General features: G+C 44.7%; 1 protein-coding gene across 1 annotated transcript in view; it reads left to right on the plus strand.

The window, feature by feature from the left end:
* Positions 1-14,015, plus strand: part of KCNN4 (potassium calcium-activated channel subfamily N member 4) — a 66,120-nt gene that overhangs the window by 50,582 nt on the left and 1,523 nt on the right. The window contains exons 5-8 of the mRNA XM_058195590.1: positions 4,092-4,202; positions 10,112-10,230; positions 11,159-11,228; positions 13,029-13,204. Of these exons, the coding sequence (XP_058051573.1) occupies positions 4,092-4,202; positions 10,112-10,230; positions 11,159-11,228; positions 13,029-13,187 (459 nt within the window). The 3' untranslated portion in view covers positions 13,188-13,204. The remainder of the gene's footprint in view (positions 1-4,091; positions 4,203-10,111; positions 10,231-11,158; positions 11,229-13,028; positions 13,205-14,015) is intronic.

The following is a 14,015-nucleotide window of genomic DNA, read 5'->3' on the forward strand; positions in this document are numbered from 1 at the left end:
TAGATAGATATAAATAGATAGCTAGACAGACAGACAGACAGGATAGATAGATAGATAGATAGATAGATAGATAGATAGATAGATAGATAGATATAAATAGATAGCTAGACAGACAGACAGACAGGATAGATAGATAGATAGATAGATAGATAGATAGATAGATAGATAGATAGATAGATAGATAGATAGATAGATAGATGTAGAGATAGAGATATAGAGACATAGATATATAGATATATATGACCTAGATGTCTGGTGGAGGATGTATTGTTGCAGAAAAAAATGAAATAAAGAGAAGAGGATGACCAGCAGCATGGTGGAGGGACTCAGTTACAAGAGCAATGGTACATCCCTGGATGATGTGAAAGACCAGGGCAGAGATAGATGCTCCTGGAGAACATCAACGTGGTCATTGAGAGATGACACCAACTTGATCAGTGATCATTCAGTCAATTTGTCTGACTGGTGGCTCAACAGACTAATGCAGTCTGTTATTAACACAGCTGCTTGCAATTACTGCAAGTTCAAATCCCACCAGGCCCAAGGTTGACTCAGCCTTCCATCCTTTATAAGGTAGGTAAAATGAGGACCCAGATTGTTGGGGGCAATTTAAGTTGACTTTGTATATAATATACAAATGGATGAAGACTATTGCTTAACACAGTGTAAGCCGCCCTGAGTCTTCGGAGAAGGGCGGGATATAAATTCAAATTAAAAAATTTTTTTTGAATGGTTTGAAAAGGTTGTGAGTCTCCAGAGTCACTTATCTTTGATGGGGGTTGAAGCCCACGCACCTCCAAGTTGCCAAAGTGGAGAAACACCATTTGGAATAACACCCCCCCCCCGCCTCAGTTTAAGCAAAGTTAATTTTGTAATGGAATGTTTGCCTTAAGCTTTGCCACTCTTAAGTGGTTCAGCTTCAGCTGCAATTGCAGTACTTGTTTGTTGTTCTCACTGTTTCTATTTAGGAGTTGAGTGAACAGAGAAGTGCTAAGTATTCGGTGCCCAGTGAATAATTCCAAGATATATTGATAGCTGAGGCACCCTATTATCTTAGTCTATGGGATGGTTTTACACCACCTTTCAATTACCATCCCATAGACTAAGATAATAGGGTACCTCAGCTATCAATGTATCTTGGAATTATTCACTGGGCACCGAATACCAATGATTGGGCTTATAGTAGTAGCCAAAATTGTGGAAACCTTTTGGGAAAAGTGTATTTCCTAAAACTAGCTAATAACACCACTTTTTTGGGGGGAGTAGTACCATAAAGTTATATATCAATGGAAAGATAATTTAATCAAGAATGGAATGCAATAACTTTTATGAAGGATTTGCTACCATTTCCCCCAAAATAAGACATCCCCTAATAATAAGCCCAATCGTTTTTTTGAGTGCATGCGCTAAAATTTTTAAAATAAATTTAAAATAAATTTTTAAAATATTGCTTAACACATTGTAAGCCGCCCTGAGTCTTCGGAGAAGGGCGGGATATAAATTCAAATTAAAAATTTTTTGAATGGTTTGAAAAGGTTGTGAGTCTCCAGAGTCACTTATCTTTGATGGGGGTTGAAGCCACGCACCTCCAAGTTGCCAAAGTGGAGAAACACCATTTGGAATAACACCCCGCCTCAGTTTAAGCAAAGTTAATTTTGTAATGGAATGTTTGCCTTAAGCTTTGCCACTCTTAAGTGGTTCAGCTTCAGCTGCAATTGCAGTACTTGTTTGTTGTTCTCACTGTTTCTATTTAGGAGTTGAGTGAACAGAGAGTGCTAAGTATTGGTGCCAGTGAATAATTCCAAGATATATTGATAGCTGAGGTACCTATTATCTTAGTCTATGGGATGGTTTTACACCACCTTTCAATTACCATCCCATAGACTAAGATAATAGGGTGCCTCAGCTATCAATGTATCTTGGAATTATTCACTGGGCACCGAATACCAATGATTGGGCTTATAGTAGTAGCCAAAATTGTGGAAACCTTTTGGGAAAAGTGTATTTCCTAAAACTAGCTAATAACACCACTTTTTTGGGGGGAGTAGTACCATAAAGTTATATATCAATGGAAAGATAATTTAATCAAGAATGGAATGCAATAACTTTTATGAAGGATTTGCTACCATTTCCCCCAAAATAAGACATCCCCTAATAATAAGCCCAATCGTTTTTTTGAGTGCATGCGCTAAAAATTTTAAAATAAATTTAAAATAATTTTTTAAAATATTGCTTAACACATTGTAAGCCGCCCTGAGTCTTCGGAGAAGGGCGGGATATAAATTCAAATAAAAAAAATAATAAAAAATAAAAAATAAAATAAAATAAGCCTCCCCCTGAAAATAAGCCCCCCCCCAAAAATATTTAAACATAGAGCTGGAAATCAGGTAAGACGTCAAGAAGAGCCCCATCTTGCTCCACACGCCCCAAAATAATTCCCTGAAAATAAGGCCAACTGCTTATTTCGGGGTTTAAAAAAATATAAGACAGGGTCTTATTTTCCGGGAAACACAGTATTAGAATAGCAGTTATAAAGAAGAAAAGTGAAACGAGATCTACAAAAATGAGAACCACAGAAAAAATGAGACATAAAAAATTATCACCGTGTCAGTTAATCCTTATTTGGGTAATCTTTAGCATGAATTACGGCCTTACAAATTCTTCCCATGGAGTGAACCAAGTCTTTGAGTTCTGCAGCTGTTATAATGCGAAACCAAGATTGAATGATTGCTTCTATTCACTGGGTTTTATTGCCGACTAACAAGTTTCTTTAGTCGGCTCGATAGATTTTCAATTGGGTTAAGGTCTGGGCCATTCCAGCAGTGGAATAGTATTATCTTGAAATTCCAAAAAAAAGTGGTGTTATTAGCCATCAAACGTCAGAAAATACACTTTTCCCTAAAGGTTTCCACAATTTTTGGCCACTACTGTAAATCCAACTTCATTCAGGCTCAGACTAATGTGAGGCGTTGACGAACGTTTCTCCTTGATTTTGAATTGGTCTATTCTAAGTATGCTGATTCTGGATCCATCGCAAAGAAATTCATATCATTGGGTACAATATATATTTGGAGAGTCAACATTGGGAATTTTGTAGAGAAATTATATTTCTGTTCAGCCTCATGCTGTAAAATAATTTGCAGCCATTTGTTTAGTGTCTGTATAAAGTCATAACGGCGCTGAAAATTTTTTTTGCAGTTATGCCATTATAATAGCCTAACAATCACATGATCAAAATTCAGGTGCTTGACAACCGACATGTATGTACAGTGATTGCAGCATCCCAGGGTCGTATGATCACCGTTTGAGACCTTCCCGACAAGCGGTCCAGGGAGGGGAAGGGAAGAAGCCGGATTTGCTTAACAACCGTAGGATGGCAAAAAGATCGTAAAATTATAATTAGAATGATTCACTTATTAACTGCTTAGCAATGAAAATTCTGATCCCAATTGGTCGTACGTTGAGGACTATCCGTGCTTAATTTTTCATTTCCAAATTTTTGGAAATGCTTTTATGTTCACCTGGCAGAGAGGGACCGTAAATAGCCACACCAGTCTTTTGAACTCGGATTAAACTTTTTTAAAAACGTTATCAATCCTTCTAAAAAAGGTAAAGGTTCCCCCACACATGCGTGCTAGTCGTTCCCGACTCTAGGGGGCGGTGCTCATCTCCATTTCAAAGCCGAAGAGCCAGTGCTGTCCAAAGACGTCTCTGTGGTCATGTGGCCGGCATGACTCAATGCCAAAGGCGCACAGAACGCTGTTCCCTTCCCACCAAAGTTGGTACCTATTTTCCTACTTGCATTTTTTCCATGCTTTCAAACTGCTAGGTTGGCAGAAGCTGAGACAAGTAACAGGAGCTCACCCTGTTACACGGCGCTGGGGATTCGAACTGCTGAGCTGCCGACCTTTTGATTGACAAGCTCAGTGTCTTAGCCACTGAGCCACCGGGTCCCTATCGGTCCTTCTACTTTGTGCTAACCGAAGCCATTCCTCCAACCTTTCAGTAGAAATAATCCACTGACTTTTTTGGTTGTTGTTTTAAAAAAAGAACTTTTTTTTTAAATGCTCCTCTTTCATATTTCTTCCCAGGGGGTGGGGTGCACAGCTCTCCTTGTGGCAGTGGCTGCCGATAAACTGGAATTCACCAGAGCCGAGAAACACGTCCATAATTTCATGATGGATATCCAGTGTGCTAAAGAGGTAAGAGAAACCTTTTCCTTGCTGGAATTCCAGATGGGCGGAGAAATTCACTTTAGGAACAGTGTCTCAGCAGCTGGAGGCCAGAGTGAGAGTTAAGAGTTAGAGCCTGGGTGCTTTGTTTTTCAAAAGGCCAAGGAATGGATAGGGCTGCCCATTTTCTACCCTGCGCTTATTAGGGATTCACACTTTTTTCCCTGATTGGTTTGGACTAAGCTAGAAAGTGGGAGACTATGAGTTCTAGTCCCTCCTTAGGCATGAAAGGTGGCTGGATGACTTTGGGCCAATCACCAGGAGACTGTGAGTTCTAGTCCCTCCTTAGGCATGAAAACCAGCTATGTGATTTTGCACCAATCACCAGGAGACTGTGAGTTCTAGTCCCTCCTTAGGAATGAAAGGTGGCGGGGTGACTTTGGGCCAATCACCAGGAGACCGTGAGTTCTAGTCCCTCGTTAGGCATGAAAACCAGCTATGTGACTTTGTACCAATCACCAGGAGACTGTGAGTTCTAGTCCCTCTTTAGGAATGAAAGGTGGCTGGGTGACTTTGGGCCAATCACCAGGAGACTGTGAGTTCTAGTCCCTCCTTAGGCATGAAAACCAGCTATGTGACTTTACACCAATCACCAGGAGACTGTGAGTTCTAGTCCCTCTTTAGGAATGAAAGGTGGCTGGGTGACTTTGGGCCAATCACCAGGAGACTCTGAGTTCTAGTCCCTCCTTAGCAGAGGTGGATTTCAGCAGGTTCTGACCAGTTCTGAAGAACCAGCAGAGAACATTTTGAGTAGTTCGGGAGAACGGGTAGTAAAAATTCTGACTGGCCCCTCTCCAATCTATTCTCTGCCTCCCAAGTCCCAGCTGATTGGGAGGAAATGGGGATTTTGCAGTATCCTTCCCCTGGAGTGGAAAGGGAACGGAGATTTTACAGTATCCTTCCCCTGCCACGCCCACCAAGCCATGCCACACCCACCAAGCCACACCCACAGAACCAGTAGTAAAAAAATTTGAAATCCACCACTGCTCCTTAGGCATGGAAAGTGGCTGGGTGACTTTGGGCCAATCAGAAAAGAAAGAAAAGATGATAAAGTGGCTTCTAATTATCTTCACAGCATATATATATATATATATATATATATATATATATATATATATATATATATATAAGCCTGAAGATGACGAATGAGACTTCGTCGAAACGTCGCCAAGACACTTCCAATTTTACACGGGAGAAAACCCGAACAACCAGTCACCAATCTTTTTCTTAAGCAAACACATTACTTTTGCCATCTCGGTTAGCTCCGTCATCTTCACCAACCAGTGAATCGCCAGAATTTCTGTGCAACCTCTGCTGACCTTATTATGTTAGCAATTCTAATTTATTGATACTTTTAAAACTCTCATAAACCAAGTTATTTTGTTTGAAATGACTGCAATTCTTCCTGATCGTATCTTTGGGCTGGTCTACGATCAAAATAAAGATTAGACTCAACTAGCAGGTGTGTTTACTTTGCCTGCTCGTAAAATCCTCGGTACGGTGGAGAGGTGGAGATCGTCTGCTCCGACACTGCAAGAAGTTGCAAGAAGCCGCAACTACAGTGTCTCTGACAGATGACATCCCCCCAAGGGGTGGGCTTCAAAATTTTTAGCAAGGGATTCTCTGCCCGGTTGCTTGGTGTGCGTGGCCATGGTGTGCGTGGCCTAGTTGACCTCCTGCACCACAGTGTGTGTGTATGGGGAGTTTTTGCCCTCCCCTGGGCTCTGGAGGCTTTCCTCGAGCCTCCAGGAGGGCGAAAACGGCCTCCACAGGCTCCGGAGGTCCTCTGGAGGCCGGAAATGGGCCCTTCCCGAACTTCTGATAGGCCCGTTTTTTACTCTCCCTGAGCCTCCGCGCATGCCCTGAACATCCAAAACAGGTCGCATGGGGACTCCTGGGAGGGGTGAGGCAGGGTCAGCCAGGAGTGGGATTTGGGGGTTCTCTGAACTGCACAGAATCTTAGCTAGAAGTTCTCCCGAATCCCTCCGAACCCCCAGCAGCCCACGACTGCATCCCCTTCTATTTAAACCCCTTTACTGAAGGAGAGTCCATGACCTCCCGAAGCAAATTATTGTTGAGCAGATCTTACCATTAGGATATTTTTCCTGAAGTTCAGCCAAGATAATATTTCTCTGTCATTTACAATCCCTTTGTTTCTTGTCCTATCTTCTGGAACAACTCTGAACAATTCTACCCTATCTTTATGTGGAATAAAAGTTCATGCAACATGTTGAACTTGGAAGTGGAATTAATTCCTTCTCCGAATTGGCACAATAGAGCCAGACTGTGATATCTCAGGAAGGCAGAAATTTAGGGAAGTCGAGTTAATTTGTTTTGTTACTCCCTCCCAAGGATGGTAGTTATTGAATCTGAAATTTGGGTTGGGATGGGCGTCCATATTTTTCCAGATTATGCACTTCTTCATCAAAAATTACTTACTCCAAGCTGTGTGTGCGATCAGCCTTGAGGAACTCAACACAGTGTTCGTACCACAATTGTGTAGATGGTTTCTCAAAAAGTCTTAACCACCTTTAGCTCGATAACAAAATTAACCCATTTTTTCCTAGGTTGCACTATATAGTTTGAATTGTAAACCACCCAAACAGTGTCACAGAACACACTGCCTTAGCCCAGGGGTCTCCAACCTTGGTCCCTTTAAGAGTTGTGGACTTCAACTCCCAGAGTCCCTCAGCCAGCAAAGCTGGCTGAGGAACTCTGGGAGTTGAAGTCCACAACTCTTAAAGGGACCAAGGTTGGAGACCCCTGGTTTAGCCACAAAAATACTAACCAGGCTTAGTGGGGGGAAAAAAAATGAAACTTGTAAAATGAAACCCTGCATATTTGCAACTAGGTTTGCTAACCAATCCCGAGAACATATAAAGAACGGTTGCAGGAATTGGGTATGTCTAGTCTGATGAAAAGAAGGATTAGGGGAGACATGATAGCAGTGTTCCAATATCTCAGGGGCTGCCACAAAGAAGAGGGAGTCAAGCTCTTCTCCAAAGCACCTGAAGGCAGGAGAAGAAGCAATGGGTGGAAACTAATCAAGGAGAGAAGCAACTTAGAACTAAGGAGAAAATTTCCTGACAATCAGAACAATTAATCAGTGGGACAACTTGCCTCCAGAAGTTGTAAATGCGCCAATACTGGAAGTTTTAAAGAAGATGTTGGATAACCATTTGTCTGAAGTGGTGTAGGGTTTCCTGACTAAGCCAAGGGTTGGACTAGAAGACCTCCAAGGTCCCTTCCAACTATTCTATTCTATTCTATTCTATTCTATTCTATTCTATTCTATTCTATTCTATTCTATTCTATTCTATTCTATTCTATTCTATTCTATTCTATTCTATTCTTATTCTATTCTATTCCACTCTCTTATTCTATTCTATTCTATTCTATTCTATTCTATTCTATTCTATTCTATTCTATTCTATTCTATTCTATTCTATTCTATTCTATTCTATTCTTTCATTATTCTATTCTATTCTATTCTAATTATTTCTTCATTATTCTATTCTATTCTATTCTATTCTATTCTATTCTATTCTATTCTATTCTATTCTATTCTATTCTATTCTATTCTATTCTATTCTATTCTATTCTATTCTATTCTATTCTTTCATTATTCTATTCTATTCTATTCTATTCTATTCTATTCTATTCTATTCTAATTATTTCTTCATTGTTCTATTCTATTCTATTCTATTCTATTCTATTCTATTCTATTCTATTCCTAATTCATATTCTATTCTATTCTATTCTATTCTATTCTATTCTATTCTATTCTATTCTATTCTATTCTACTCTACTCTACTCTATTTGCTAATTGTCATGGCCAGGATCATAATTCTGTAGATCCAGTGGTGAAGATCCCCTGTGAGATGAGTGGGCAGTTTACGGCCCCGGGCTTCATTTCAGACATTATTTTGAAAGGGATGAAGTTGGGTCCCTAGTAGCAATCAGCTAGGAGTCCAGAAACCACATGGAGGGGAGGAAAAGGCTGGCGAAAAAGAGATGCGAGTTAGAGAAGTAGCAGAGGAAAAAAAGAGGTCTCCTTTCTCCTTGACATCCCACCGTTGGATGTGCTATCTGGCAGATTCCCCTTGGGGAAATATAGCCTTTTAACAGTAAAAGGATTATCCACCGTATTGCTCCACAATAAATAACATTGGTTTTCCTGGGCACCCTGCCTTGTAGCACAGGGTGTGTTCTCAAACATATGTGCAAATTGTGATAGATTGTGCCTTCCCCGCCCCACCTCCCTCTTCTGCGGCTTCCTCTTGGCCTCGCAACGTTCTGATCAGCGCATCAAAGGCTGATCTGTTTTGTCACTTTCTTTACTAAGGTTGCAATTATTAAGCCACATTCTCCCACACCCTGGAAAAAAAAAAAGGAATTAAAAAAAAAAAAGCATTGCCAAATTCTCTACTCGGTTTTAGGGAGGGTTAGTAACATGATTGGTACCAGGTTAATCATTGCTATGTATCGCTGATTTAAAAAATGCAGTCATTTTCTCCCGGATGTAAATCAGGAGATAAGATAGGAATCAATTTTTTTCGGGGGGGGGACGACGGGGGGACGGAGATAGTGGTCTGTGAACATCCGTGCGCACGGATTCTTCTTTTGCATTTCTGAAGGACACATAGAATGAATAGAGCTGCAAGCGCTTAATCAGAGACGTGGTTTTACTATCAAGGTGGGATGAGTTTCATGCCATTATCCCGTTGGCGACTTCTTCTTCGTGACAGCAATAGCATTTGGACTTATATTAGCGCTTTATAGCACTTTCGGGGTGTGCGTGTGTTACGGTGTCAACATATTGCTGCCGACAGTTTGGATCCTCATTTTACCAACCTCAGAAGGATCGAAGGCTGAGTCAACCTTGAGCTGGTCAGGATCAAACTCCTGGCAGTGAACAGAATTTGCCTGGAATGCTGCATTCTAACCACTGTGGGTTCTTCTTCTTCTCTTCTTCTTCCTCCCTTGTCTTCTTCCTCTCTGCCTTCTCCCTTCCTTCTCCTCTCCCCTTTCTTCCTTCTCCTTCTTTTTCTCCTCCTCCTCCTTCCTTGTCTTTTTCCTCTCCTCCTCCTCCGTTTCCTCTTCCCTTTCTTCCTTCTCCTTCTCTTCTTCCTCCTCCTTCTCCTCCCTCCTCCTTCCTTGTCTTCTTCCTCTCTTCTTCCTCCTCCCTTCTCCTTCTCTTCTTCCCTTCCTTCCTTCTCCTTCTCTTCCTCTTCTCCTCCTCCTCCCTCCTCCTTCCTTGTCTTCTTCCTCTCCTCCTCCTCCTTCCTTCTCCTCCTTCTCCTCTTCCCTTTCTTCCTTCTCCTTCTCTTCTTCCTCCTTCTCCTCCCTCCTCCTCCTTCCTTGTCTTCTTCCTCTCTTCCTTCTCCTTTCTCCTTCTCTTCTTCCCTTTCTTCCTTCTCTTCCTCTTCTCCTCCTCCTCCCTCCTTCCTTGTCTTCTTCCTCTCCTCCTCCTCTCTTCCTTCTCCTTCTTCTCCTTCTCTTCTTTCCTTTCTTCCTTCTCCTCTTCCCTCTCTTCCTCCTTCTCCTCCTCTGCCATCCAGCCACGAATAGCTGCCGTTCCCAAAGGCTGTGAGGCAGAAGCAAGCCATCAATGGCACTTCAGATGTTCAGCTCTAACTCCCAGCATCTTTTACCATTGGCTGCACTTAATTGGGAATGTTGAGAGTCAGAGTCTAGCAACATCTGGAGGGCCACAGATCATCAACCCTCCATGTCCAGATTAGCTAATTTACCCTACTGCAGTACAGTACAGCACAGCTTATGTTTTGCAGACTTAACTCCGATCTCAGGTTAGGGTGAGAAACAGTGGTTGTCTCAAAGCTAATCTCTTTCTTCTCCAAATTTGCATGTGCCTCCAGATGAAATGCTCAGCTGCCAATGTACTGCAAGAAGCCTGGTTACTGCACAAGCACACCAAGAGGAAGGATGGGCTAAGGACACGCAAACACCACCGGCGGCTGCTGGCAGCCATTCACATGTAAGTTCTTACCCTGGGATGCTATAGAACAGGGCTGTCAAACGCAATTTCATAGACGGCCACATCAGGACTATGGTTGACCTTGGGGGGCCGGGTGGTTGTAGCCAACTGGGTGGTTGTTGCCAATTCGACACCGCTCACTGGGAGTGGCTGATTGCAGTTTGTTGGTCTCGGCCCGCCCAGGCTCTGTGCCTAGCCTGCGCACGCACAGCCTCATCACTGGGCCTCTCGCCTTAGTGCTCAGCCTTGCCTGATGCTTCGTTTTCACATGCGTGCCCACCGGCATGGGGTGGGCTGGGCTGGACCGGGCTAAAGCAATGCGGGCCGGATCAAACCTAATGGTGGAATTCCAATTCTTTTACTACTGGTTCTATGAGCGTGGCTTGGTGGGCGTAGCGTGGCTTGGTTGGCGTGGCAGGGGAAGGATACTGCAAAATCTCCCTTCCCTCCCCACTCCTGGGGGAAGGATAATGCAGAATCCCCATTCCCACCCCACTCTGGGGCCAGCCAGAGGTGGTATTTGCTGATTCTCGGAACTACTCAAAATTTCCGCTACCGGTTCTCCAGAACCTGTCAGAACCTGCTGAATAGCACCCCTGATCAAACCACATCGCAGGCTGGATCCAGCCTGTGGGCCTTGAGTTTGACACCCCTGCTATAGAAGAAGGTTGTCCAACCTTGCCAACCTTAAGACTTGTGGACTTCAACTCCCAGAATTCCCCACCCAGCCATGTTCTGCCTTCAGGAGCTTTGGAGGATAGGTTGACCCCCTCTTCCTTAGATATTGGAAGACTGCTATCATGTCACCCCTAGTCTTTCTATGCATTAAACCAGACATAGCCAATTCCTGCAACCGTTCTTCATATGTTTTAGCCTCCAGTCCCCTAATCACCTTTGTTGCTCAGGAACTAACTCTTTCTTGTTGCAGGTTTCGCCATGTGAGGATGAAACACCGCAAGATCCGAGATCAAGTTAATACCATGGTGGATATTTCTAAGGTAGGTTTTCTAGCCAGCCCATGAGAGGAAAGCCCTTGCCCTGGTTTGAAAGAAGACCTAATTCTTCCACACGTGGGTGCCTGAACTACAATTTCCAGCAACCCAGCCAGGGCAATCAAGGGCGAAGGGTCCTGGGAATTAGCCACAACTGGAAAACTATCCCTTCTCCATTGCCGCCTTTAGCGGAGATGGCACAGATTTTTCTGCTTGTAGGTTGTATTTGTTGGCTGACCATGTTTGGGGTCAGAAGTTAGGCAGGATGGGTGACTGCCACACTCTAGGTCAGGGGTGTCACAACTCGATTTCATTGAGGGCCGCATCAGGGTTGTGTTTGACTTCGGAAGAACGAGGTGGGTGTGGCTAGCTTGACATCACTCATGTCAGGGGCACCGGTGGTGGGATTCGGCCGGTTCGAATGAACTGGTAGCATCGACTGTGGTAGGCTCCGCCCACCCACCCGGATGTAAGGGTGCCCTATTTAGCCACGTTTTGGAGGCTGTGTGCATGCGCAGATGGCACGTGCGCAAGCAGACCATGTACGGAAGGCCGAGTATGCGAACTGGTAGGGAAGGTAAGTGAATCCCACTTCCGAGGGGCTGCTGTGGTAACCTGAGCGCTCTGCCAGTGAAAACTGACTCCCAAACTCCGTTTTCAGGTACCATGGTCTCCTGCAACCCTCTGCCAGCAAAAACGGACTTCGGGAGGGCTGCACACAGCCCTCCTGAGCTCCATTTTTGCTGGCAGAGACACTGCGGGCCGGTCCTTCACTGTTTCCAGAGCAGCCCTGTGGGCCAGATCTAAGCACCCCATGGGCTGGATCCGGTCCCCGGGCCTTGAGTTTTGATACCCCTGCTCTAGGTTAACATGGGAAGCTAAAGAACCCTCCCAAAAAGAAAGCTGGACGGATGTTGTCCATGGCAGGGGTCACCAACCTTTCGGACCTCAGGGACCACTAAATTCATAACTTTAAATCCCACGGACCACTAATATGATCTGCCTAATGACCGCCTGGGTGGGGGTCGCTAGGTGGACATGTGACTGGGTGGGGGTGGCCAACTCAGTGTCAATCACATCGAGGGGCACCTCGCCAGCTTTTACTCACCCTTCCCCTCCCAGCCACTCCTCCCCTCCCCTTCCAGGCTCCTTAGGACCCCAACAGGAAGCAGTTGTTGGAGCTAAGCAGCCACCACGAGAAAGAGTTGGCAAAATAGCTCAGTTCAAATTGGATCTGACCGAGGAGGAGGCTCAGTAGAAGCACCTCACTGAGGACTGCATAGGTTTTCCAAGCAGAGGGAAGACCTGGGGGAGTGCAAAGCCAGGTACCAGCGCCTGGAGGCTCAGCAGGCCTAGATGGTCAGCTAGTTCCAGGCCATGATGCAGTCCCACTGGAACAAGGCCCTCCAGCTCCTTGCCACCAGAGGCATTTCCCTCCAGCCTTTGCCCAGGAGGCTGAGGCAGACCCCAAGTAGGAATTTCTGCCCCCCTCCAACCCACACAAAAAGACCCCGAAGGGGGAGACTCTCTACAGCAACACAAACGTTTGTTGCACGTATCCAGCCAGGGCCTATAGTTTGAGGACGCTTGATTTAGTGAGATATAAAAAATGCAAATAATTTTTCTGCGGACCACCAAAGTTTTCTCGCAGAGCACCAGTTGGTGACCGATGGTTCACAGAGTCACCAGGAGTTCAACTTAAAGGCGACTTTGTCCTTCTGACTCCTGTCTTCAAGGAGTCAGGAGACCTCCAGAGACACGCCAAGGCTGGGCCCCCCCAGCATGACTTCCGTCTTCTCCTTCCAGATGCAAATGATCATGTGCGACCTCAGATCCAGCCTCAGTAGCTCTCACCAGGAGCTGGAAAAACAGATCGTGTCCCTTGAGGGGAAACTGGACGAGGTGACCAGATTGCTTTCTGCCCTTGTGCAGTCCAAGCAACAGGAGGAGCAGCAGGTGCATTGATGGTCAAGGAGCGCCAGGTAAGGTTGGGCCTCCGCGGACCAGAACTGGTGGTCTTTTTCAGAGGACCTTTTCTGTTGGCAGAAAAGTGAACGCACAGGGCTAAAAGCTGGGGAGGTTATGGAATGTGGGTTTCAAGGAAAGGCCAAAGTAAGTGAAAATCTTTCACCGGAGCGTAATGTGGGAATGACCCCGAGAGACAGGAAGGGGAGGGAAAAGATGCTGCCTAGGGAACGATCAGATAAGAGGAGACTTGGCCCACAGTTACGTAACAGGCAGAGAAAGCAAAGAAAAAATAATCGGGCAGTCAAAGAGATTGTGGGCTATTGGGACTTGCAAGGTCCTGTCAAGGTAGCTTGACAAATAAAACAGGATTAGCTCATTTGGCCAGTTTCCACTTTGGATCATCTGAGAAGCTGGACGCTGTGCTGTATTTTAGAAGGGATTGCAGTTCTAATTTAACTAGAATAGCCTTCTCTCGGCTCTGCCCTCAGAAACCCAAAATTAATGGGAGATGGATGGTTCTGGTAATTTTACTTTGAATGCCAAATCCGTGCATCTAAAATGTAGGGTTGTTTTTTTTAAAAAAGAATACCTGCTGTATTCCACCCTCAATCTGGTTTAGTGGTTAAGGCACCAGGCTAGAAACCAGGAGACCGTGAGTTCTAGTCCCATTTTAAGCATGAAAGCTGGTGAGGTGACTTTGGGCCAGGAGACCGTGAGTTCTAGTCCCACCTTAAGCGTGAAAGCTGGCTAGATGACTTTGGGCCAGGAGACTGTGAGTTCTAATCCCACTTTAAGCATGAAAGCTGGCTTGGGTGACTTTGGGCC

The sequence above is a fragment of the Ahaetulla prasina genome, chromosome 10 (assembly GCF_028640845.1).
Source record: "Ahaetulla prasina isolate Xishuangbanna chromosome 10, ASM2864084v1, whole genome shotgun sequence".
Classification (NCBI taxonomy): Eukaryota; Metazoa; Chordata; class Lepidosauria; order Squamata; family Colubridae; genus Ahaetulla; species Ahaetulla prasina.